The 24,094-nt window shown below is 42.8% G+C and overlaps 4 protein-coding genes and 1 non-coding gene across 6 annotated transcripts; 3 read left to right on the top strand and 2 right to left on the bottom strand.

Annotated features, from left to right (window-relative positions):
• Nucleotides 1-302: 302 nt before the first annotated feature.
• LOC132260918 (uncharacterized) lies at nucleotides 303-2,085 on the top strand. The gene is made up of 4 exons (XM_059759313.1): nucleotides 303-444; nucleotides 510-662; nucleotides 1,126-1,514; nucleotides 1,576-2,085. The coding sequence occupies exons 1-4, from the start codon at nucleotides 303-305 to the stop codon at nucleotides 2,083-2,085; spliced, it is 1,194 nt and encodes a 397-aa protein (XP_059615296.1).
• A 783-nt stretch (nucleotides 2,086-2,868) lies between these two features.
• On the bottom strand, nucleotides 2,869-4,556 carry LOC132259726 (transmembrane protein 104 homolog). The gene is made up of 3 exons (XM_059757474.1): nucleotides 4,442-4,556; nucleotides 3,757-4,375; nucleotides 2,869-3,692 (listed from the first exon to the last, which is right to left on the bottom strand). Exons 1-3 carry the CDS (start codon nucleotides 4,475-4,477, stop codon nucleotides 2,941-2,943), a joined length of 1,407 nt encoding a protein of 468 aa, XP_059613457.1. The 5' UTR covers nucleotides 4,478-4,556; the 3' UTR covers nucleotides 2,869-2,940.
• A 107-nt stretch (nucleotides 4,557-4,663) lies between these two features.
• LOC132259309 (protein-serine O-palmitoleoyltransferase porcupine) lies at nucleotides 4,664-6,131 on the top strand. The gene is made up of 3 exons (XM_059756876.1): nucleotides 4,664-4,882; nucleotides 4,938-5,350; nucleotides 5,410-6,131. Exons 1-3 carry the CDS (start codon nucleotides 4,693-4,695, stop codon nucleotides 6,121-6,123), a joined length of 1,317 nt encoding a protein of 438 aa, XP_059612859.1. The 5' UTR covers nucleotides 4,664-4,692; the 3' UTR covers nucleotides 6,124-6,131.
• A 34-nt stretch (nucleotides 6,132-6,165) lies between these two features.
• On the bottom strand, nucleotides 6,166-23,891 carry LOC132259310 (band 7 protein AGAP004871). 2 transcript variants are annotated; one of them, XM_059756877.1, is made up of 6 exons: nucleotides 23,834-23,891; nucleotides 22,925-23,059; nucleotides 22,838-22,855; nucleotides 8,461-8,726; nucleotides 8,189-8,392; nucleotides 6,166-7,428 (listed from the first exon to the last, which is right to left on the bottom strand). In XM_059756877.1, the coding sequence occupies exons 2-6, from the start codon at nucleotides 23,043-23,045 to the stop codon at nucleotides 7,060-7,062; spliced, it is 978 nt and encodes a 325-aa protein (XP_059612860.1). In that variant the 5' UTR covers nucleotides 23,046-23,059; nucleotides 23,834-23,891; the 3' UTR covers nucleotides 6,166-7,059. The 2 variants fall into 2 exon arrangements, with proteins under 2 accessions (XP_059612860.1, XP_059612861.1); XM_059756878.1 differs by lacking the exons at nucleotides 22,838-22,855; nucleotides 22,925-23,059; nucleotides 23,834-23,891 and adding an exon at nucleotides 15,368-15,474.
• On the top strand, nucleotides 20,830-20,902 carry Trnaa-agc (transfer RNA alanine (anticodon AGC)). The gene has a single exon. It is a non-coding gene; the product is annotated as a tRNA-Ala (tRNA).
• Nucleotides 23,892-24,094: the final 203 nt, after the last annotated feature.

Raw genomic sequence — 24,094 nt, 5'->3', positions numbered from 1 at the left:
GCGATGCAGGGAAAGCGTCGAGACGAATATTTATGCGACAATGATTTTTCTCTTTTGCTCATTCATATGAAATTGAAAATATAAAAAAATGGCTAAACGAAAAAGCGTTAAATTGCCACCTTTTTTGCCCACCTGAGAGACACTCGCGCTCGTCACTCTCGGTGTGATCCACGCATTGTTCATTGTTCGTCGCCACGGAAGCTTGCACGGAAACCACGAAGCTCTTCTATAAAATCACACCACAACTCATCAGCCGGGCTCATTCGCTGTTCGCGTGTCTCTTCGGCGAAAGTGTGGTGAAAATGACCAGGATCGTCCTGGATTTGTGCTCAGTGGTGCTCCTTGTGGCCTCTCTGGTGGCCAGAAGTCACGGGGAAATGGGATTTTGGGGGAAATCCAGGCAATTCGGAGCACCATTCCAGGTGTCGCCCAGAGATGCGAGATGTAAGAGAGGATCATTGAGTGTGGTGATGAAGTGCTCAGTTTGATGATTGACGGGTGAATTTCAGGGCTCTCCCTCTTCACTGTGGTCCAGTGGGGTCAGGGACAGTGCGTGGCTCCCACGGGAGAGGTGGGCAACTGCTTCCCGGGGAATGAGTGCCAAATGAGAGGTGGAATCCCGGCCGCTCCCTGTGCCAATGGTTACGGAATGTGTTGCGTTTGTGAGTAGAAATTATAGTGAGAAAATCAATTTCTCCAGTTTTTCAGCAGAAATTTGCCAAATTTACCTCAAAACACCTCCCAATTGATCATTAGAGTACTGAAATTGCTGTGTAATAATTATTTTATAGGTATTTATTGGAACTTTATAATAAAATATGGCAAAGTTTGTAAAAAACTGTAAATATTACTTTCCAAAGTCAATTTTAAACCATCTTCAAGTACATTTTATCCAAAAATTATTCTAAAAAAATCAATTTTTCAAATTTACATGAACTTTTCTTTAGAGTTTCCAAGTAAAAAAATTAAAAGATATGACAAATATTATTCTCAGTTTATAAAAAAAGTGTTTTTTGGATAACATAAGATTTTTTTACTATTAGATAAGATAAAAAACTTTCCAAAAATACCCGTTGAATTGTGATCTCAACCTTCGATTGAACCTCTTTTCGTCTTGATCTGCAGTTGTGGCCAGTTGCGGTGGCATAATTAGGGAAAATGGAACCTACTTTGTCAATCCCAACCATCCGGACACTTACGAAGGAACAGGAAGTTGCCAACTGACCATCTACAAACTCCATCCGGACATTTGCCAAATAAGACTGGACTTCGATCACTTTTCATTGATGGGACCGGAAACTCTGAACCACGTTTGCAATTCTGACCAGTTTCTGGTGTCTGGAGGAAGTCCAGCGCCGACAATTTGTGGCACAGCAATTGGGGATCACATGTACATAGACGCTGGGATGGGCGTCAGCAATCCCATCATCCTGACAGTCATCACGAGTGGAACTAACTTCGGGCGCGCTTGGAGGATCAGAGTCACCCAAATCCCTTGCGGAAGCATCTCAAAGGTGGGTTTTTTGGGGGTTGGAAATTGAAGATTCTGATTTAATCTCGTGCTCTGATGGCCAGGCTGATCAGGGATGTCTTCAGTACCACACTGGAGTCAATGGCAGAGTGCGCAGCTTCAATTTTGACCTCACCAACGGTCGTCAGCTCTCGAACCAAGACTACAGCATTTGTGTGCGCAGCGAGAGGAACTTCTGCAGCATCCAGTACTCAGCCTGTCCTGACACAGTCAACAATCGTTCGCGATCCTTCACGCTGTCCGGGAATAGCAACACTCTGGTGCCCGCCATGGTGGGCAGCGGCGCCCAGAACATTCCCAACTCCTGTCCCAGCGACTGGCTGATGATCGGCTGCGCCCGAGTGGCTGATCGCCAGCCCACGAACTCCTACTGTGAGGATCGGATCTGCGGCGGAACCTTCAATGCCGAGGTGAACAACATTGAGAGAACTGTCGCTTCCAGTGTGCGTCCCTTCAGGCTCGCCTTCCACACGGACTCCACCGAAGCGCCCACGGATTTGGACAATCGCGGCTTCTGCCTAGATTACGTCCAACAGCCCTGCACCAATGGATGATCCCTCGCGTGATCCTGCGTGTTCTTAGCCTATTGTCTGTATTTATTACGAAATTGTTGTAGTGCGTTTTTGTTTGCAAATGTTAGTGAAATAAATCATTTATTATTCTTTTCCACGCGTGGCAAGAATCTCAATTCCAATTCGGAACATCGCTCGAAATCAAGGGGGAAATAATATGCCTTAAATCTGTACACCACTTCCTAAACACCCCCAAATTTATCTGACTCTTCAAGCATTGGAAATTTGCAGTATTCTTGCACATTCATTCCAAAATTAGGCCTTTTTAATGGCAAATAAAAGAAGTCCAAAGTGCTATTGCTGTGAAATGTTCCAGCTGAAATATACGCTTCACTGGAATTGTCTTACTCACTCTGTCTCCCTGCAATTTGTTGAATTTATTCCGCTCAAGGCGTTCAATATGAGAAGACATCCTTATCTGCTGATAATGATCAAGCACAGGAGCGATTAATCACTCCTGGCAGTATTTTCAGATGCTCCAGCGATATGATGATTCTAATCAAGAATACAATATTTAAAAAGTGCAATTATCTCCCCCTTGGTCGAAATAATGCAGAGCAACGCAATAAAATTATCCGCGCTCCACTGAGCATCAAATTTCATAACACACATTTAGCTAAATTGAGACATGAATGCCATGAATGGCATTTTACAGCATTTACACGAGAGAAAACGCCTCATAAAAGACAATTTTGCCCATTGATTAACTATAGTTAATGAATATCACCATTCGACAGGTGACATTGAGAACCTTTCACAGACAAAATAAAATAAAACTCGATCATCCTTTTTGTCACAATAATAGTGTAAATATCTTTATTTTGGCAATTGGGCGGTTCAGGGAGGATGAGCCACGCTGGTGAAGAAGTTCACCGTGACCAGAACGACTCCGAGGGCGCACCAGATCACCACCAGCAGGAGCCACTTGTTGCCCTGGAAGGGAGAACGGTGGGGATTGGGCGAGGAGGGCATCAGAGCTGAGATCTGCCTTCGAGCGCAGTAGACCAGAGCCACAGGCGTGATGTACTGCACGCCCGCTCCGGCGTAGGTTCCCGTGAATCCCACCAGAGAGCTGAGACTGTCGGTCAGGAGTGTCACCGCGAAGGCCGGAAGGAGTGCCAGGAGAGGCAACAGAGCGCGACAAGTGACGGAATTTCTTCTGCCAGCCACCAAGATTGCCTGGAGATTGTTCCTCAGCGTGATGGCCACGATGGGAAGACTGGCGCTGAGCGTGAAGACCGGGAAGAGGGCCAGGAAGTAGTCTATCACGCGGGTGAATCCCTCGCCGGGATTCTCGAGGAAGTTCAGGGTGTACAAGTCGTCCAGCTTGTCAAATGCAAAGACCCCAGTCAGGGCGAGGAGGATGTAGAAGATGGCGATGAGGATGAAGTCCAGTGGAAGAGTCCACGTGAGATGACGCTTTTCCCGCACGGGCGCCAGGAGACTCGGCAAGGAGTGGTGGCACATGAAGGAGTAGATGCAAGTGCCGAAGAGGCTGGGGATTCCAGTGGGGATCACAGGGCCTGGATGGCCCTGAACTCCGTCCTGAATCAAGCGCGACACAGCCATTACGATCATCGAAGTGAACGCTGAAAAGAGGCGAGCGAAGTGAGTGAGAAACAGCCCGGAAGCGGGAAATAGAGTGGAACTCACCACACCACCGGAAGATGACGGTGAGTATCTGGATGTACTTTGTCTTCTGCACGTTGAAGAAGACAAAGGGGCCGAGCAGGAGTCCCGTGGCCACCACACAGGCGCGATAGCACTCGATGCGCGTGAAGGAGTGATCAGGCCAGCAGGGAGCGTGGGGATCAGTCACGTTCCCGGCTGCACAGATGACATCCTTGAGACTCGTCCCGATCGCCGCGGCGTAGATGCTGAGATCGCCGTACAGGTAAATGGCGAGGCAGAGATAGAAAACTGCCACGCCAGTTCCTGTGAAGTAGATTGTGGCCATTTCGCCCATCTCGACGCGCGAAGCCAGGGAGAAGGGCGTGCCCTCCTCGCTGACCAGGGGAGAGCTCTCGGCAGCGTCGGAGTCAGAGTCTGAAGCCCCAGCTCTGGCGGTGCGGCGCTTCAGGACGGAGCGCAGATGGAGGATGGCATTGGCACTGGCCATTGCTTCGATGACAAAGGTGACTGTGACGTAGGAGATGAAGCCCACCAGGAGCACCATCACGGAGCCCCCCAGCCAGCCAGCTCGGGCGAAGGCTGCGGGCAGTGTCAGAGCCCCTGTGCCTATGATGAGGTTGAACACAAAGACCATCCCCAGCTGCAAAGCAAAACACCCCGCAAATCATGAGAACACTGAATTTAGGAGGACTCCGCTGAATCTTACCCATGTGGGATAGTCATCCTGTGTAGCTTCAGGCATTGTGCAGGCGACGGATATTGCGTGGCGATGATTTTCACTCAAGAACCATTGTTGAACAACATTATCAGCTGTGCAAATTGACAAGCGATAAACTCTGGAAAGTTTCACGAAATGCGCATGAAATGCATGAAATTTTGAAACATTACGCAGTTTGCTGCCAACTTCACACGCGAGCCATCTGTCAGTTTCACGGCTTCGCCGGTAGTTTTTGCTGAATGGAGGAGTTTCTCTACGATGACTACTACGAGGACTACCCGGAGGAAGTGGAGGACAGAGTGCCGGTGGGCTGGGGACTGGAGGGCGCTTGGGAGGGATGCATGGTGCCCGTTGCCATGCAAATGGGCACAGCAGTTGGCGTCATTCTCACAATAAGCGCCTTTTATCGTGTCAGCAGTTCACTTTTGAGTAATTCCGCTACACAAATCTCAAGCTTCTCATGCTAATAACAGCCCTTCTTCAGGCACTCGAAGTCCCTTCTGGCGAGACCTCATCAGCACCACTCTTGGCGTCGCGCTGCTCACACTCATTATAGGACCCAATGGAGTTTGGGTGGCTGCAATCGCATTCCTCCACGTTATCCTTCTGAAGTGCGTCCAGAGAAGGATCATCTCGAGTGCAGTGCACACTGGAGTGGGTCTGGTGGCGCCCATTCTCTTCGAATTCCTAGACTCAGACGCTGATCGATGGCAGCAGATAAGAGGCGTGAACATGGGCATCGCCATGAAAGGAATCTCCCTGGCCTTTGACGGAGGCTGTGTGCCTTGGTACACGGCTGTTGGATACATAATGCACCCGCCAGCACTTATATTCGGACCCTGGCGGCCACTGGAGGACTACACAGCAGCCCCCAGACGAGCTCTGTGGAGTGTTCAAGTATGCCATCATCACTGATGGCTGAAAACATCTCTTGTGATACAATTGATTCCTTTCAGGACGCTCTCTCTGGCCTCTGGTCGCTCTTTGTGGCCACTTTCACACTCCTGACGTCAAATTGTCTCGTGGCATCTCTGGTGCCTTCATCCTGGCGATGGCTGGAAGCCTACAGAGACGCCTTGTCCTTCCGCCTGGGTCACTACTTCGTCAGTCACGTTGCCAGAGCTTCCCTGATAGTTGCAGCCTCAGACACGCGTCCCATCGTTCACGCGTTGGCGACAGAAGTGCCCAGATCTCTTGTGGACGTCGCTGTGGCTTGGAATCTTCCCATGCACGCCTGGCTGAAGCGATACATCTTCGATCCTTGTCGGAATCGAGGAGCTGTCTTTGCGCTCATCATCACCTACCTCATCTCAGCTCTTCTCCACGGCCTGAGTCCACCTCTGTCGGCTGTCCTCATGCACTTGGCCGTCGCTTCCTGGGCAGAGTTCACAGTCCGTCGAAAGATCTCCTCAGTGTTCGGCGCCTGCATCGCGGCCAGGAAGTGCAGCAACTGCAAGCACAGCAACAGTGGCTTCAGGACAATTGCCATCAACATCCTCTTTGGCGCAATTGCTCTGCTGCAACTCACATACTTGGGCGCCTTGTTTGATGGAACGCAGCACACCTCAATTGCATCCGCAGCTGTGGCGGTGTGGGACAAGTGGCGGCTCTTGGGCTTCGCAGGACACTGGATCCTGGCAGGAGCTGTGGTATTTCACATTGCATCGTAAACCAGAATGTATTATTTTCCTTCAATTTTTTATCTAAAACACTTTCCTTAATATGTAGTTCGATTATTTATTAAGTACCTTACAATGCGTCTCGCAGGATTCTGCAGAGATTACAATTGTGGTTGTTTTTGGCTAATCCGTAAAGTTCTTGTTACCAAAATCTGCATCTGATGTACAGAATTGAATTATCGCACTACATCGAGTTAAAACACCGAAAAAATCAAGTAATTAGAAATTACACTTATGAGAGAATAAAATGACAATTAGAATTGTTTCCTTTTTTTTCGAAAATGTAAAATTTTCCCATTGAGATTTTTGTAACAATAAATTTGTATCGTGCAATGTCACAATGATAATTAATAAATCCATGGTGAATATGACTAATTCTTTTTTTTGATACACTCATTCTCATTTCCACTTTACTAAGTTATATAAAATCTTAGGTTTATTCATCAATAATTTTAAGTCATTGTAAATAGAACCATCTTTGTTTATTCAGTGACTTTTATCCATTGTTCTTTTAACCACGTTCATTTAAGCGTAATTTTTGTTAATATTTGGTTTTTTAATTCATTACATTTTATATATTTATTCCTTTTATCTTCATTGTTTCGTTATCTGTTGAGGCGTCAACAGGTTTTTTTTTTGTTTTGCATTAGAAATTTACTTTAATTTTACTTTACTCTCATTTTTATTAATCTTCTTCTCTTAACACTCCTTCATGGCTGAAGTATAAAATTTATCCATGCAATGCGTTGATAAGTTGTGTAGTGACGCAACAACATACAAAGAAATTTTTATCATGTCTTAAAGATTAATTAGTAATTTCTCCACACATTTTTTCCACGTAGATTTTTGATGGTTTGAGAAACCGTTTTACACACATTGAGAAATTCAAGTTACTTGAGAAGTCTTGGGACGCTTCTGGGGATTGCTTTAGAGGGACATATCGGCATTCTCGGTATGCTTGACAGAGGCGTGACTATTTGGCATCAAAGACTTGAAGAGATCGATGGGAATCGGGAACACAATAGTTGAGTTCTTCTCAGCAGAAATGGTGTTCAGCGTCTGCAAGTAGCGCAAAGTCAGGGCTGCCGGTGAGTCTCCAATGACCTCTGACGCCTCCCGAAGGGCCCTGGAGGCCTTCTGCTCTCCCTCGGCGGCAATCACTTTGGCACGGGCTTCCCTGGCGGCCTCAGCCTCGGCCGCCATGGCGCGCTGCAGCTGAATGGGCAGACGCACATCCTTGATCTCCACGCGCTCCACCTTGATTCCCCACGCGTCCGTGGCCTCGTCCAGAGAGCTCTGCAAGCGACGATTGCATTGGAAAAGGAACACATTTGTTCAGGCAAATTTGCACAGCGGAATTATCGAATTTAATTAATAAAGATTGAATGAAGGAATTCGGGCTCAAGAGGATTTCCCGTGATAAACATTGCTCAAGTGCAGCGCTGCACATTGTTCCGACGCTCCCAGGAGAAGAATGTCGATGGGAATAGTTCCTCTCGACTCGCCTTAATTGACGTTTTAATTAATTTGAACAAAGTCAAGGGGAGATTTTATTAATTATCACACACTTTTGCACGCTCGGTGTAGCGTTAATTTGCATTGCACCCCAACCAAGGGGCAGATATTATGATCGGAAGTGGTGTACAGCTTTACTGAATTGTTAGGAATTAGAAGTAGTAAAATATTTGCACTGCAAAAGCTTCTGTTTCAACAAATTGACGCATTAAGTCTTTTTGCTTAATTATTTCTGTGATTAGAAATTTAAAGTAATAAACTCAAGTTCATAATTTAATTGATAAACATTTAAGAACATTTAGAAAGGATTAAAATTAATCCAAGAAGGGTTTTCTTAGTCGGAAATTTATCATGAAAGAATCCAGTAACTTAAAGATCCGTCTTTACAATCTGAAATCTAAGTATTTGAAGACTTCTTGAGACGAAAAACACGATAAAAATGCCTTTAAAAGTGTTCTAAAGTGTCTGAAACCCAAATGTTGAAGATTCTGCACACAAATTTGTTGAGGTGGTGTACAGATTTGAGTGACACTGTTCTCACCTGCATCGTGCCTGATATTGTCATGCGTTCGCTCAGGATTTCATGAAGATGTCTCGTTCCCATTGTGTTCCGCAAGGTTGTCTGAGCCAAGAGTCTCGTTGAGTGATGAGCATTCTCGACATTGGCAATAGAAACTGTTGCATTGGACACTCGATAGTACACCACAGCGTCAACAGACACAGTCACGCTGTCCTTCGTGAGCACCTGAAAGCGAGGACAAAAAGGGATGGTTTAAACTCCTGGGCGCGCACGGACCCTTGGGAAATTGTCACCTCCTGTGGCGGCACATCGTAAGTTCGGGTCCTGAGGTCCACGCGAGCGTAGGCGTCAATGCAGGGCAGGATGAAGAAGATGCCTGGACCCTTGGCTCCGCCCTGCATAAGACGTCCCAGACGGAAAATCACCGCTCTCTCGTACTCCTGCACCACCTTGAAGCACACCAGCAGGCTGAAAGGCATCGTGACGATGACGAGGAGCCAAGAGAGCAGAATCAGGATGCGTCCACATGTCGATCCTTCGCCATTGCCATCATCTTCGGCTGCAGAAAGATAGAAAAAGAAAGTTGAGGTGAAAATGCAAATCACTCGATTTCGATCCAAAAGTATAATTTTCCACTCAACACGTTCTGAACTTTGTTGAAGAGGAAAATCTAATTTGAATACTTTCACAAGGATTTTATCCTGCTGGATTTGGGTTGATATTCACATGAGAAAAGTTGCGAAGGAATTTGCATGATAAAAAAGAAGAGATTCGATATCTTTTTGATTTCACAACCAAACAGATGGCAACATTTCGACGGGTGTCTCGAAAACTCTTTAAAATCAAAAGCGCCATTCTTCAGGAGAGCAATTTGAAGTTTGTGATTTGAAAACGCTTCGAAATGAGAATAATTTCTCCTTCAATTTGATAAAATTGATCAGTTTTTCATCAAGATTTCAAATATTTTCTATAATTTCTCTCAGTTGATTTCATTAATTATTGAAATATTCATTAAAATATGCAGAATTGATACACAAACTCACGATAAGACGTACAAAAAGCCGTTTCTTGTTGAGATTTCATGAGATTTATTCTGCAAAATGATTCTGTGACTTGCTTTTCCGAATAGAATTCACAATTTGACTGATTTTTCATGTAATTTCATTGATTTTATTCAGAATTTAGAATTATTCGCTAAGATTTTTTTTCCATATTTCATATTTTTACCACACAAAATTATCTCCATCACTGTAAATAATTTAAAGTGAATTTAGGGGTGCAAAACAATTAAAACAGGCCAAATAATAATTAATTCGCATGAAATCCGAGTTTTTTAATTTTTCAGTGCAACATAAAAATTTTTCTACCCAGAAATTTTTTAAAATAAATCTTATTTCTATCATTTTTTGCCGTTGAACCTAATATATTAATGGCAGACACGGTTGAAGACATAAAGATCTGTCCAAAAACACATAAGACGTCAATAAACTCGTCGATTTCTGGGAGAGGAAGAAACTATACTCAGAAAGGATCAAAAGGCTTTCAATTCCTGAAAAACCCATGATAATTTCCATGAAACTTTGTGGAGAACAGCAAACAATCAAGGCAATTCCTAAGTAGTTCAAGGAAGCCTATTTCGTCAGTCACTTTATTTTTCATTGCTTGGAAATATAATATTTATTTTAATACATAAATAAATGATTACAATAAAATTTTTATACAAATCAATCAATATTGAATTTCAAAAGATAATCGTAGAAATTCTCTCTAAGTCTGAGAATTAAGGGCATAAATCTGAAAAATAAGACTACAAAAGCATCGATTTTGGAAAGGTGAACGAGAAATGCAAATAGTCAAAAAGCGTTGGAAAATAATGGTAATTTTGTGACACACACAGAAAGTTCTTCAAATACATATTTGAACCACATTTTTACTATTTCTCCTTTGCTGACACATTTTCCCCCATTTTCCACAAGTACATTAGACTCAGTGCAAGTGAGAAAGTCTCTTGTCCCTTTTGTCTGATCGACATGTCATTAATTATTAGCAGGATTATTGAATAACGATTTCACCCGCACTCCCGGCGGTCCCTCCTCAAAAATGCGATTTGCGTGCTGGTCAATATTTCTGTCTCGTGGTAAATATTTGTGCCCTCGGGAAAGTTGGAGTGCCCAGCGATGGAAAATCAATTTCCACTGCAAGTTTAATTTGGGGAGAGGGAGGGGGAGGGAAAGAAAAGTTCCCAATTAAATTTCAAACGCACCCCGAAGGCAATTTGCCTGTGAATTCGCTGAAATTGCTCTCGTTAAGTCGCACAGTGGAGTCAGAAAAGTGGTCAATTGAGAGGAAAGTGCTCGCTTTACAGCATTTTGCGTCGCTTAAATAGCTAATGAAGCCCGATTTTCAGCTGAATTTGCACAAGTATTTAGTGAAATTCAAGAAAAATTCTTTTTTACTCTCCCTCAATTACTTTATAGAAAGTTTACGTTGAATTGAAGCTTCTTAGTGAAGCTACACTAAGGCGCATTTCTCGCCCTCACAAAAGGTCAAGATCGTCACAATTTGTTGACGCAGAAGGGATGTGAGGGTGAACAATAAGAAATAATATTTTTTGTGGGGTGTAAGAGAAAGAAATATTAAAAATCAATTTCCCATCTCCCTGTCTTGCCTCCCTTCTTTTTTTCTTCCCTTCTCCTTTTCTACCTCGACCAGAAAGAGCGTGGAGGACGGAAAAAGATGACACAATCGCCTTTGCGGTGGAAAATCCAGAAGAAAACCACCAACGCACCGAGGATTAATTTCAAAGGAGACCAATTAGGGATTATCTCAATACAATTTTATTAATGCCGTGGGCGCCCAAGAGAATTTTTGGGGTTGACAAGTAATTGATTCAGGTGAACGCTTGATTGAAGACATTTTAATTGGTGTAATTTCACATGGCAAAAGGCCATTCGAATTGGTTATAAATTTCAATATCCTGAAAAGCGCAATCATCATGTGATGTCAAGTAATTGATAGACCGCTGATGGTCATTTATTTCTTATTATTCTCACATGGCAAATAACTCTGTAATTGATCATAGAAGATGGTGAAGGGGTAAAAAAAATAAGACTTGTTTTGCCTTCACTTTGCTTATCATCTGTTGATCAAATTCCCCTTTGGATACACAAATACTCGGCTAAATCGACAGCTTTCACTTCTGATAAGCAAAGCCATTAGAGTAAATTGAAAATTCCTCTGAAAATTCAGTTTAGGGATTTAACCCCACACCAAATCCCTATTCATGATCGATCTCGAGTGAATCCACAACGTAAGAAGGGGTGCAAAATGCGGTTAAATTGCTCCTCATCGCGCTGTGATGAGAAACTTTCCTTCCCGCTTGTGTAACGACACTTTGATATATTTGTCTTAAGCATTATCATGCAGATTCTGGTTGTGGTTTTCCATATCCATGGTGAAAACTTCAAGGCGACATCGAAAGTGAATTATCTGTGAAATGCTTCTTTGGGTTCTGTTGTGCGTATCTTCTTTTTCTCAAGCGGGAGGGACGAAAAATCGTTCAATCTTGAGAAGGAGATTGACGGTGCTTTCCCACATTTTCCACACGCGAACGAGCTTCTCGTTCATGCAGAACGAGAGCATGCTTTATGTGACTTTCCCAATGATTTCCCTGCTTCGCTCCATTGGGACATTGTCGGGAGAGATGAAAGTGAAGCTCTCGGGAATTATTGATAAAGTATCCGAACGCACAGGATGTGGAAAAGAATATGCGACATTCGATGAAAATACATCAGAAAGAATCTGATAAAAATATTAGCATACTTCTTTCACACCCTGTTTGCTGAGGTAAAACAAATTTTCCTCTCCCCCTTCCACTCGTGTCGCTTACAAAGCTTTTCTCCCTTCTTCTCGGAGAGAACAAGAAAGAAAATCAGCATTGAGTTCGAAACAGGGAAAACCTCATGCTGAAGTCTTAGAATAAAAGGGAGAATTTGGGAAAATTTATTTCAACACATGAAAAATTCAGCAAGTTTTTTCTTTGATGCTCTTTGATGATTTCCCATTGAGAGAGCGGAAGATGAAGAAAAAAGAGCGCATGTTATATGATTCACCTTCGGAACAGTATATAATCATTTCAGGCAATCTGCAATTTCATTTTCCTCTCCTTGTTATTTCCCCTTTTGAAACATTCTCACCCACTTTTAATTAGAGCATCCCCTGAATTTATACGGTGTGAAGAATATTCCCCATTCACTCATTCAGCTGAAACTTTTCGTCGTTCACTTATTTTTTTTTTCTCCACGAGCAGTCGAAGAAAAAAAGCTCAGTCGAGAGAACATGTTGATGGTCGTTGTATAAAATTCCCATGAAAAGTCCCTAAGGCGGGTGTTAAATTGATTGTTAAAGTTTACTTCCTCCTTTTTACACTTTCTAGTGTGTTGAGGGTGAATTTTTCAAGCTTGAACGTGAAACACGAGGGAAAAAAAAGCTCACAAATTGATTGATGGAACACAAAAAAATATTCTGTGCACTTAATCAAATTTTTGTTGCCAGAATATCTCAGATATAATGGAAATGAGTTTTCCCCCAATGAATCATATGATATTATTCTAATGGACACGATGATTGGCACTGGAGGAAAAGGGTGAACTTCATGACGGTGGACAATTAAGTGGTGTATATTTTTAGCGTTCAATTGATTTTTATTATTACTGTCGTTGCATCACCGTGGAAAATGGAGGGAAATGACTGAATTGTTTCATCGCCAGCTGACATTTGATAATATTCTAATACCCAACATCTTGAGCAGGGTGTGCATATAATGAATTTTAAGGGTAACATCTGCTGCCATCATGAATATTCCCACGGAAATACATTTTGGTTGGATTTCCCAGGATAAACGATGCACCATTTTCCCTCAGCTTAAGAACACATTGTCTCGGCCTTTTGGGGAAAGGAAACTTCTTTAGTCCTGCTGATAAACCCTCCAGGATGAGTGAGAGAGAGTCCCTTTTCCGCCAAGTCACTGTGCGGAAGGTTCCAGTGGTGTTTGTGACCTACTCACCGGAATGATCCTCCTCATGGCATGAAACCGGCCACTTGATGGACACTCGAGTGAGTGAGATTCAATTTGGCAATTCCATTCGTGCCGCTGAATAATTCATCCGCTCCCCCACAATGCCATTTTTTTCCACCACAATGCGTGACCCATCAACTCCAGAAGTCACCCCCGCCCCGAGTGTGCCACAAACCCCAAGCCGTCGATGACGCTGCCCGAGGAGACAATTGATAGGGCAATGGGGGCATTTAGGCTCTCATCTATTCATACCCCATTTTAGCCCCCATTGTCAAGCTCTCCGATTCCCGCTTTAGATCCGGCGTCGCATTTCAAAGCTTCTCTCTGTCTCTCCGTGTCGAATGCAAGTGAAATTCGAAGCTCCTTCTCCGCTCACACGCAATTCTTCCGCATGTCTGTCTCTGTGATGGAACTCCCATCGGGGGCAGAGCCATTTTGCCACCACAGGGGAGCTTCTAGGAATGATGACTGACATGAGAACGGGTATTATTCTTTCCCCTGCTCATGAGCAAGGGACATAATTAAGTTCCACACATTCTTCTTAACTCATATATTAAGATTCTTGGGATGCTTCGGCAAATGAGACTTTTTCTAATATTTCACAATGTCTTTTGCAGTCATTTTACTTTATGCTTTGTCAAGAATATCAATGTGGGAAAATTGATGAAAAAAGAGAGACAAAAAGAAGATCGTCAAGTTTTCTTTAAAGATCCAAATTCCAATCATATCCGAAGTTCACCTAAACATTGCCTAAGAAGTGCTGAAAATGAAGAAATATGAAGACCGAAAATTTTGTGCGAGAAGAAAAATATTTTGATTGAACAATCATAGATCGAAGGAATTTCTGAAAGATTGAATAATTTGGACATAGTTTATAGCTATATTTAAAGTTTGACTTTCACACCAAATAAATTATGTCCCCCAAATTAACTTTTTACATCCTGATTATGCAGAAAATATTTCCACTTCATAGTGTTGACTTTAGTTGGAGGTCTTCTCGTGAATTTCCCGTCTCTTGCTTCCCTCTCTTTGCCACAGTTCACGAGAGATAAAAGTGTCTGAGATGCCAGAAATAGTTTATTGGCTGTGATCAGAGCTAAAAGCTCCTCGCGTCACGCTCAAGATGATAATTGGGACAAGCAGGGGTAAAAGTCTGCGGATAATTTTGGGTGTGTTTTACTTTTTCCCTCTGGGAAATTCCCCACAGAGTGAGTGAAGTTATTGTCTTGGCAGCCGAGCCCCGGTTTTATTGCTCGTGAAGATTGAGCATCCGGAAATGTTTGACTCAATTAAATATGCCTCTGTCGCGACACTAAAATATATAGGCATTAATATTGGAGAGCCCGAAGTATTAGGGAAAATTTGGGTGGAGTATTGATTGATGCGGAGAGTGTAGAGGGAAAAAAATTGTCATAAGTCAATACAATTTTGACGAGGAAAATTCCCAGGAATATAGGTCAACACGTATGAATTTTCTTGAGAAGACTTAGTGTTTAAGTGAAGACGTCATACGGTGTGGGTGGGAGAGAGGCATAAACAGAGGCCACCCACTTTTATTATTCGGATTCTGTGCTGCCATTCTCTCTCTCTGGGCTTTTCTCTGTTTTCACCATTTGTTGCGAATGAGGAGAATGGGAGACTTTTCACTCTGATTTTCCCACGATGAGTGCTGAAACATTGTCAATTGGATTGAAATATATTTGAGGGTGTTTTCCGGAAAATTGTCCCTTCACATGGGGGTGGGAATACTATTCCCAGCATTATTCTCCTTCGAGAATAACACAGATTAAACCATGGAGCAAAATTCAAGCATCCACAGAGTGTGTCTTATGAAATATTCAGTCAGACTTAGAACTTCACTCCGTGGCAAATTTGGCGGGATGTGAATTGTTACTCGAGAATCTCCGCCTAATCCAAGACGCCCAGGATAAGGGAGTGTTGCGTAGAGAGAATGGGCCTATTGTGGAAGCTAAAGGAGGCGCTCTATAGCGAGAAAATTCCATGATCGACAGCGGTTTGACGGGGGTTTCTCACTCCACGGCTTATTCATCATTCACAGTCACTCAAGGAGAATGGATGGAATATTTCATGCGTGAAATCCTCTAATTGGGAACGCTTTTTACCCTCAACATAGCCATTTCTCTCGTCAGGCATTCTTGCTCCTCCCGAAAATGTCCTTTCGCGTCACAAAAGCACACACACACACACAATCACTTCAATTCGCGGCACGTGAGCCCATTTGTAACGCACAGATATTAGGTGGTTCTGGCCGGACAATTCGACATTGACTACCAGCCGGAGCTTTCTGGACAATGCACGTGAGGGAGAAGAGCGTTGCGATGTTGCGCTGGCGCCCAAACGACACTCCATACAAATCATGCTAATGCCGAAAGCGCGCGGTCTTACACTCCAGCCAGTGGGGAGAATTTCGTTTTCCGGCATGAAAATTTCAAGGGGCAACTGGCGGTGGGGGAACTTGGAATATATTCATAAATATCGTTGGGGAAATAATGGAGAATTAAAGAGCAGAAGTGATAAATTTTATCGGGGTTCTTGTTTAAAAATTGAACAGAGGAAAAGTTAGTGGATATTTGAAAGGGAAACCGTGTTAGTTACACTATACACAATGCATATTGTAGTGCTGCGTATAAACAACACATTGACGAAGGGTAATTAAATCGGTTATTTCGGTTAACGAAACATTGTTGCTTCATGAAAATATAAGGGTTGATGCAGGTCTATATATAGTTTCTCTTTTGCACAAAAGAGAATGTTTCGTATGAAAGGTTTAATGCAATTTCATTTTTAGATAGAATGCTGCAAAGCATCGAAAGCTTTCAGCAAATTGAAAAATATTCCATCCACAAAAGGCGCTGCATGAAAACGCTTTGTTTTTTTCTTCAATTTGGATGTTCTCATAATTGAGTTTTGGGGGTGAAACGCATGACAAATATTTACTATTGTGTTGAAAAGCTCTCCTCTCTTTGTACAGTTAAAATTGGCGAAATAATTTGAGGAGGAAGTGGAGGAAAAAAAACAGAAAGGTGACCTTCTTCCAGTGGCAAAAGTGTCTCCGCAGGAAAAAAAATGGGCAGCACAAACCCGTGGAAGTGAGAGCGAAAAGGCAAGAGGAAGCACTGGGTGAAACCTCGGGAGTAACATGGGAGAAAACCCTAAATAAACACGTTCATAAACACTCTGGCGACGCTGGCGAGGGTGTGCAGAAAAAACAATTTATTATTTATTAAGTGGATGAAGGAGAGAGCGGGTCGCGTATCCGCCTCACGTCAACCATTTCTCCTGGAAAATCCGTGAGATTTTGAATTATTTTCAATTACTCTTTCGGATCTCCTTCCGCGAATTGATTAACTTTCGCTTCGGGCGCTGCGCGGAAGCTTTTTGTTGAATTTTTCACTCTCGAACCTTCACTTAGGCGATTGTCTGACGACGCGAATTAATTATTAATCCCATAATGACGGTTATATTGCTCATTTCCCTCCTTGTTGTCCAATTTCCAACCCCAATTTTAGCTCATTTGCCAAGCAAAATCGATTTATCCAACAAGTAAACCAGGCTAATCAATCGGTCACACACAAGCAAACTTGCTTAATTGCTTGCATCGGGGAAAAGCTCACAGAAATTCTATCGGGCGTGACTTTCTTACCGAAAAAACCAGCGGAAAACACATCCACTCGTCTATCCTAAATAAATATCGAGAGTTTCAAATTTCACAGCAAATTCACACACACACACAATATTTTTACGAGCGCCACACACGTCGTGGTGCTTCTTTTATTGTGTGAGCTTTTGTGGGTGGTGAAAGCTCTCCCACCCTGAGCTATGAGTTGTCAGGGTGTTGTAGCAACACACATAAAATAACATGAGCACATTTAATGATGATTACGAGATGCCAAAGTGCGGGCTGTGGGGGTGAATGTTGAGGAAAAAATGCTATAATTGAGCTTTCAGGAGGACAATAGAGAGAATATCAAGCGAAAGGGTTCTCAATATTGCAGAAACATATGAAACATAAGCTACATTTTGTGATTTCACACATGAAAAATCATCCACAAAATTTATATGGTATTGTCAGGATAAAATTTTCACGAGGCGAGCATCATTAAATTCTCAACTACTCATTTCATATTGAAATTTCTCTGGCGAATTCCACATATTGTGTCATATAATATCAATATCCATAAAATGAGATTTTTTAATTAAACCTCCATGCAAATGACTCTCTTTTGGCGAACACTGTGGACTTCAACGGTGGTTTTATAATTGAAACTTTACTGACTAGCAGCTTTTTTTCTGCTAGTCAGAAAAAAAACTGAGATTTTCAGTGCGAAGCGCGCGTGTTTATCACGAGTGAAGAGTATTAAAGGCAGAGCCAATTTGCTTGGCGTCATGAAAATTGAACAAGTGAGTAGTTAGGGCGTCAATCTGAGCCATCATTACCAGTCCTTCAGTAATAATTCAAAGCTCGCCTAATAATGCATTGAGCCAGAGTCCCTCCAATTACTCAGCTCTTCTCTGCGCCACCCGAAATCCTCCGCTAAAGCACTGAAAGTATCTTTCACTGGCATCTCCCGTGGACGTGAAAATCCCTGGAGAGTCACTCATCACGGACAGAGAACTCTAGGCCAGATAAATGCTATGACGAGGAAGTTTCATCTGTGCGGATGTTTTAGTTTGAGGTGTAATTTAATGGCACAAGACGCGTTCACGGCTTTTCGTGGAGGGTGTAATAATAAAATTGGAGTCAAGTTCCCGTAAAGTGCTTTCGGTGGCGTTGTCAGACTTTCGCCACATTGAGACACATTTTGCAATTGAATTAATGACAAATTGTTACGTCTTCATCTCCCCCCCCCCCCTTGTGAGTTGCCAAAGGGATAGATAAAGTTTTGTGTGAAAAATTGCCTCAGCAAAAGACTTCCTGTTCCGCATGTCAATAAATTAGGTGCGTGAGGTTGCTTTTGGCGGGAAATCAAGATAATGTTGAGTGGTAGAAAGTAAAAGTTTCGTTGAAATTTCATCACAATTCCAAACGAAACTGAAAGCTCTGATGATTTGTCTTTGAAAAAACTTTCTGTAAATTAAAACTTTTGGCAAAAGAGAGTGCCAACAGCCGTCTGACCTCTTCTAGACTAAATTTTCTCCAGAAAATCCCAGCGGACATGCTTGGGTGGAAATTCAATTTGCCTCTGTGAAAACACAAGCGGAAGGGCAGTTTTTCTAGGCAAATTTCAGGCCTAAAACAATATTTTGGAAAGTTTTTCAATTTTTACCTACCCCACAAACATAAACTTTCAATTCAGGCGAACCTCCATTGAAATTTGTAAGAATTGGTCCTCCATCCCGTGCCCGGGAAGTTTCTCAATAACTCCTGAACTGAAGAGGCGCACAGTGAAGGGATCATTTTCCGCGAACTTTGCCATTTATCCACCCCATAAATAACGCACAATGGAGCCAAAAACTCTTCTAGCGTGCCTCCAACTCTATCGCCACGATGACAAGTATCATCATCCATTCTTTGGGGGCACACAGCCTCACGACCCGGCGGTGGGAGGCTCTTGAAAAATTACTACAATAAACCCGAGGGCACGGAGAGCAAGCGGAGAGGCCAAGAAAAATATTTAACGAGCCTGTGGAGGGAATTTCTGCGAGACACACTTCCCCAATTGATGCAAATAAAATACTCTGTATCGCTTCAAGAGGGTGGCTCTCATCGCCACCCATTGTTCCACACAAACCCCAGCGACATGGCGAAAAACAATTTTTGAATTCTCCACCATTGAATTTCTACGCAATTTCATCATGAACATTTGCAATTCAGTAAGCTTTCCTGGATCGCAATTAATTGATTCTGCAAAATGAACCCATGGCAATAATATGATTCATGCCTTGATTTATTTGCAACTTATCGTTCGGTGTTTTCCATTATTATTATTTAATAAATTATATTTCGAATACGCAGTGATAATATGATTGTTTGATTATGCATATTTCATTACTCAGACGCATTTTACGCATATTGTTTCGATGTATAAAGAAATAATTTTGAAATGTTTGTCTATGAAAATAATTTCACTGAAGAGACACGCCCACTCAAGAGCTCCGCCCATTTATACTGTGTCCAGACATTTACATCATAAGGGGGTGTGGAAAATGATAAAAATTCAGGGCAGAGCGTACTAAAGCGATCAAGTCCTCAATCTGACTCATTTTTAAATCAATGGCTTTTCACCTTAATATTTTTCTCCATCTGTATGCGTCAAATGAAAAGAAAAATAACATCTTTCACATGGCGTGTTTACCACACACAAATTCCACCGTATTTTCTGTGCTAATCTCATATCCTCTCAAACATTTCACACACATTTTCCCTAAACTATCACAGTTTTACATGTTGCGCGTAATTAATCTCCCTTCCCCACCCACCCTGTGGCATCTCAACATTGTCTCCCAGTGCAAGTATGAGATTCTTACCGTGAGGGTACATTGCGGAGCCCGAGGCGCCCGTCTCGGGGCGCCGGATGGAACCGCCATGCTCGCTAGGTGCCTTCATGGGTGGTGGCGCCTGCATTGTAGGTGCCATCTAACACTGTCCCTCGCCACAAACTCGCGATTGCTCAGCCCAGGAGCGCACGACTGTCCTCCCGAGCGATCCTTCGTGGACTGACACAGCGCGCGGGGAAGCTGTTGAGCCTCCACGAGGGCGTCGGAATGCGCATGAACCCCGCAAGGAGTTGTTCAGAACGTGTCACGGGGTTGATGGAATTCATCTCCTCTGGCGCGAGTGCAGTGAACAGTAAATGGAGCAAATGGGGCGGTGGGTGGCATTTCAATCCTCGCGCCCAGGATGGAGAGAATGGATGAAGACGAATTGGGGAGAGACTGAAAGTTGAGCATGCCACAAACACCTGTTTGACCACCGGGAGCTTTTCCACAAAAGCTCCCCGACGCCCCATGAAAATTACATTTGTCAAAACAAAAGGAACGCTCTTGCTTCGGGCATTTTTCTTGGCTTTCTCAAGCACCTTTCGCACGGAGAGAATTCTATGAATATTAAGCATTATGATGAAATAATGAGATTTTGCAGTTCTCATGGCGCTCCACAATTCGGTGTGTGTGTTTATTTGGGTCAACAATATCGGTTCCGTCTGACCAATAAATTGCATTTCACCTGGAAAATGTTTGTTAGACAAAATTGGATATTGTTGTGTGATTGCTGACTAACATCATGTTCGCCTTTGTGAAATGCATATTAAATTGACGAAGCTTATCAAACAGAGATGCTGATATGCTTCAGTTTAGATTCTGTGCTCTCGTGATGCTGATAAGACATGGCATTAATCGTGGCATCAATCTTCTTATCTGTCTACATGCACAACTAGTTGTAAATACTCAATCAATTCACTCACACTCATGCGACTTAAAGAGCCCATTTTATTGGCTTTCAGTCTTTAACTTTTAACATTTCGCGCGTGTTTGTTCAGGTTGACGCGACATTGGTGAGAGTGAGGCAGTAAAACTGGATCACTTTTGGGTCTCGGTGTGACTTTTCGAAAGTTGGGAGGTATCTGGGGGTGTAGCTCAGATGGTAGAGCGCTCGCTTAGCATGTGAGAGGTACCGGGATCGATACCCGGCATCTCCAAAGATCCTTTTTGCATCCCTGACCAGCCTTATCTATGTACATACACTCGATCTGCGCGCGCTGGCGGCAAATTGAATTTCCTGGGTGACAAATCCCTCGGAATCCCCTAATTTTGCCCTTATTTTTTCGCAACAGCCCGAAGAATATATATGTGTGTGTGGCAGAATTTGAGGAGCTTCCTGGCGCCGTGCTCTTGGCATTTCACATACAGCATTTCAGAGGGGGCGGTGGGTGACATAAACCCTCCGATTTAATGTCCTCTTTGTGCTGGTGGATTGAGGCGATGCGTGTGCAATCACATGTAATAATGGGAATAAAAGACGTGGAGTGAGGATCTCTTTCACGTCATGTAGCCTCGAAACGAGTGAAAGTGCTCAGCCCACGCGCAACAAGGAAAAATTGCATCATCAAATGGGGTCAGTGGATTTTAGTGAACTCTCTCTCTCTCACAAACACTGACGTCATTCTAGTGACGTGCATTGCATGATAACGTGAAAATCCGCTTTTACATCGCAGCTCTGAGAAATGGGAATTCGAGCGGAATTTGCGGACGCAAATTGCTTTCCAATTCGCTCAATCCGCTGAAAATGTTCACTGTATTCACGGTTGTCATTTGCACACTCTCTGTATTAAATTCCAAGAACATGAAAGCACTGAAAGCTCAATGAAAGAGGCATTAATAGACAAAACCGAGATAATCTTCGCAACTGGAGGTGCTTTGAAAAGGTATTTTAATCATTCCGAGTAAGAAATTGCACAAGAAATTGCATCAATTTAAAGGGTTAAATATATAAATATTATTTTGCTTACGTGACTACAATCTACAGTGCCTTTAAAAAAGGGTGTTTGAAAGAGCTTTTGAATGTGCAAATTGAAAGTCTCAATATCGTAAAATAGCACTTATTGGAATAAGTCGAATTAGTCATGAATAATTTAAGCTAAATGTTTATATCTACTTTAGTGATGTTTGCAGTTCAATACAAAATTAAGGAAATGGATCGAAATTCATTACAGTGGATGTTCAATACTTAGCAGGAAAAATCTTATTTTTAGCTCAACGTGAAAATTCACATTGACGCCTTGGGGCTTTTCCTTTAACTCTCTATGTGATTTGGAAATACTACACCTTTGAATAAATGCTCATTATCAACTTGAGAATGGCTCACAGACATTTTCCCAAATTTAAACATCATAGCTGAAAGTTTTCCAATTAAATTTCTGTATAGAAATTCTGCATTGCCAAACTCAAGTTCCATCGTTCTTCCTGCCAAATCCTGTGGTGCTTTTTGAGAGTGGATTTTTATGAGCACCATAAAGTTGCATGGCTTCTTGGCTGTGTGCTGAGGAAAACCCTTTTGCGTGGATTGGATATGCTGGGAAAGGCGCCAAAAAGGGCGCCTGTGAATGCGAATGAGATCCTTCGACTGACATCTCTTGTTTTCAAATTCCAACCACATACCAACCACAATATTTTCCCTATTCTCAAACAGAATGGTTTCCCCATCGCGCGCTTGGGGTGCGTCCGGAGGGGGGTGGGGGGAGGGAAATAATTTACATTCCCTCTCGGACTTTTTTCTGCCACTGCCACGAAGGCTTTTTCGGCGAAGGTGTGCGCAAAAAGAGAGAGACTCATGCCGGTGGGAATTTGGGGCATGTGGAGCAATTTAATTGTTTTAAATGAAAAATTCAACGCACAAGATATGAGGAAATTAATTTGGGCGATATTTCTCGCCCCAGAATTTCTCGACATGGGAAATCCGCTGGGGCTTGAGATGAACGATGATGGCATGATTAATTAGTGGAATCCAACCTATCATTCAACCCGCATTTCTGTGGATTTGACGCGGGAGGATTTAAAGTTGACACGGGGCACAGAGTGGAAAACTATTATCAAATATACATCTTAATGGTCATTGAGTGAAGATTTTCACTCACCTCCGTGTCCAATTGTGGCTGCAGAGGAAAAAAAGGACAAGACATTAGCACACAGTTTATGTGTTAAATCACTTTGATTATATTCACCAATAATCCTCTTTCTGTACTCATCATCTCTCGGGACGTTGAACTGCTGATTGCCGAGCTGATTTCCACCGTGACCACCATTGTTGACCACTGCTGGTCCCATCGGATCCATCGGCACCATTCCCGGCAGATCAACTGTCATCAAAGAAATCACGAAAGCGTTTGATCAGCCAGAGACACTTCCAGACACTGTAGTCTGGTTGCAATGAGGTCACAATTAATACGAAGAAATCTGGTGTTTATTTATTTAATCAGGCCAGAAGACAGGAAACTGACTGCGCCACCGAAAGGCTTCAATTATGAATGGACATTTTGGGTGGGTGATCTCAAAAACTTGGCCTGTTTTGAGGCATTCTCTAATGTCTTAACCAGCCTCAAACTCCTGTCCAATTTATCATGAGAGTGTTATTTACCACCTCACCTCGTGCCATCGAAGAGGATTTTACAGTTTTCAGTGCGACTCACTCACTAAAATATTCATATGTAGCCTGTGAATTTGTACATGTGATTCCAGCTTGATGTTCTCAAAGCGAGAAGGGTTTTCTTTCTATAGGGTTAAAAACTTTGCCCTTAATTTCTACCACTGAGAAGAAATGCACAAGATGAAGAAAACTTTGAGAAATGATGCAATTTCTGCAGTTCAGTGATGTGTGAAAGCTGCATGAAAAGTTCAGATTATGTATTATGTAGCAAATACGTCGAATTTTTCTTCAATCACTCTGCGCCTGAATGATTTACACAGCAACAATATTTCACTTTTTTCTCTCTTAATAATTCACTCTACAAAATATGTCTCGATGAATTATGGATCAACAACTTTTTACTTTTCACCCAAAACAAACTTACAAGGGAGAGAAACCCTTGGAAGTTCTCACACCCACTCATTCAGTAAATTTGTAAAATCCTTACCTCGATTTTTATAACTGCAATATTTCGCCTGAACCCTCAAAAAAACCAGCGCTGGCTTAAGGGCACGATTTATCACCAGTCGAAGTGAAACATCAACTGAAGTGCTTGAATGATGGCGCTAAACTGACCTAAATATGAATTTCTAATAAAGCACGTCTCAACAGCCACGGCGCGAATCAATAGCCAGCTCGATAACTGACCCATCAAATATTAAATCACCGTCCCGAGGCGACACGCGTGGCGGTTTTTGCATTCGGGACA

This window comes from Phlebotomus argentipes, unplaced genomic scaffold (assembly GCF_947086385.1).
Source record: "Phlebotomus argentipes unplaced genomic scaffold, Phlebotomus argentipes genome assembly scaffold_18, whole genome shotgun sequence".
Taxonomy (NCBI): domain Eukaryota; kingdom Metazoa; phylum Arthropoda; class Insecta; order Diptera; family Psychodidae; genus Phlebotomus; species Phlebotomus argentipes.
This window is presented reverse-complemented; position numbering and strand designations above follow the sequence as displayed.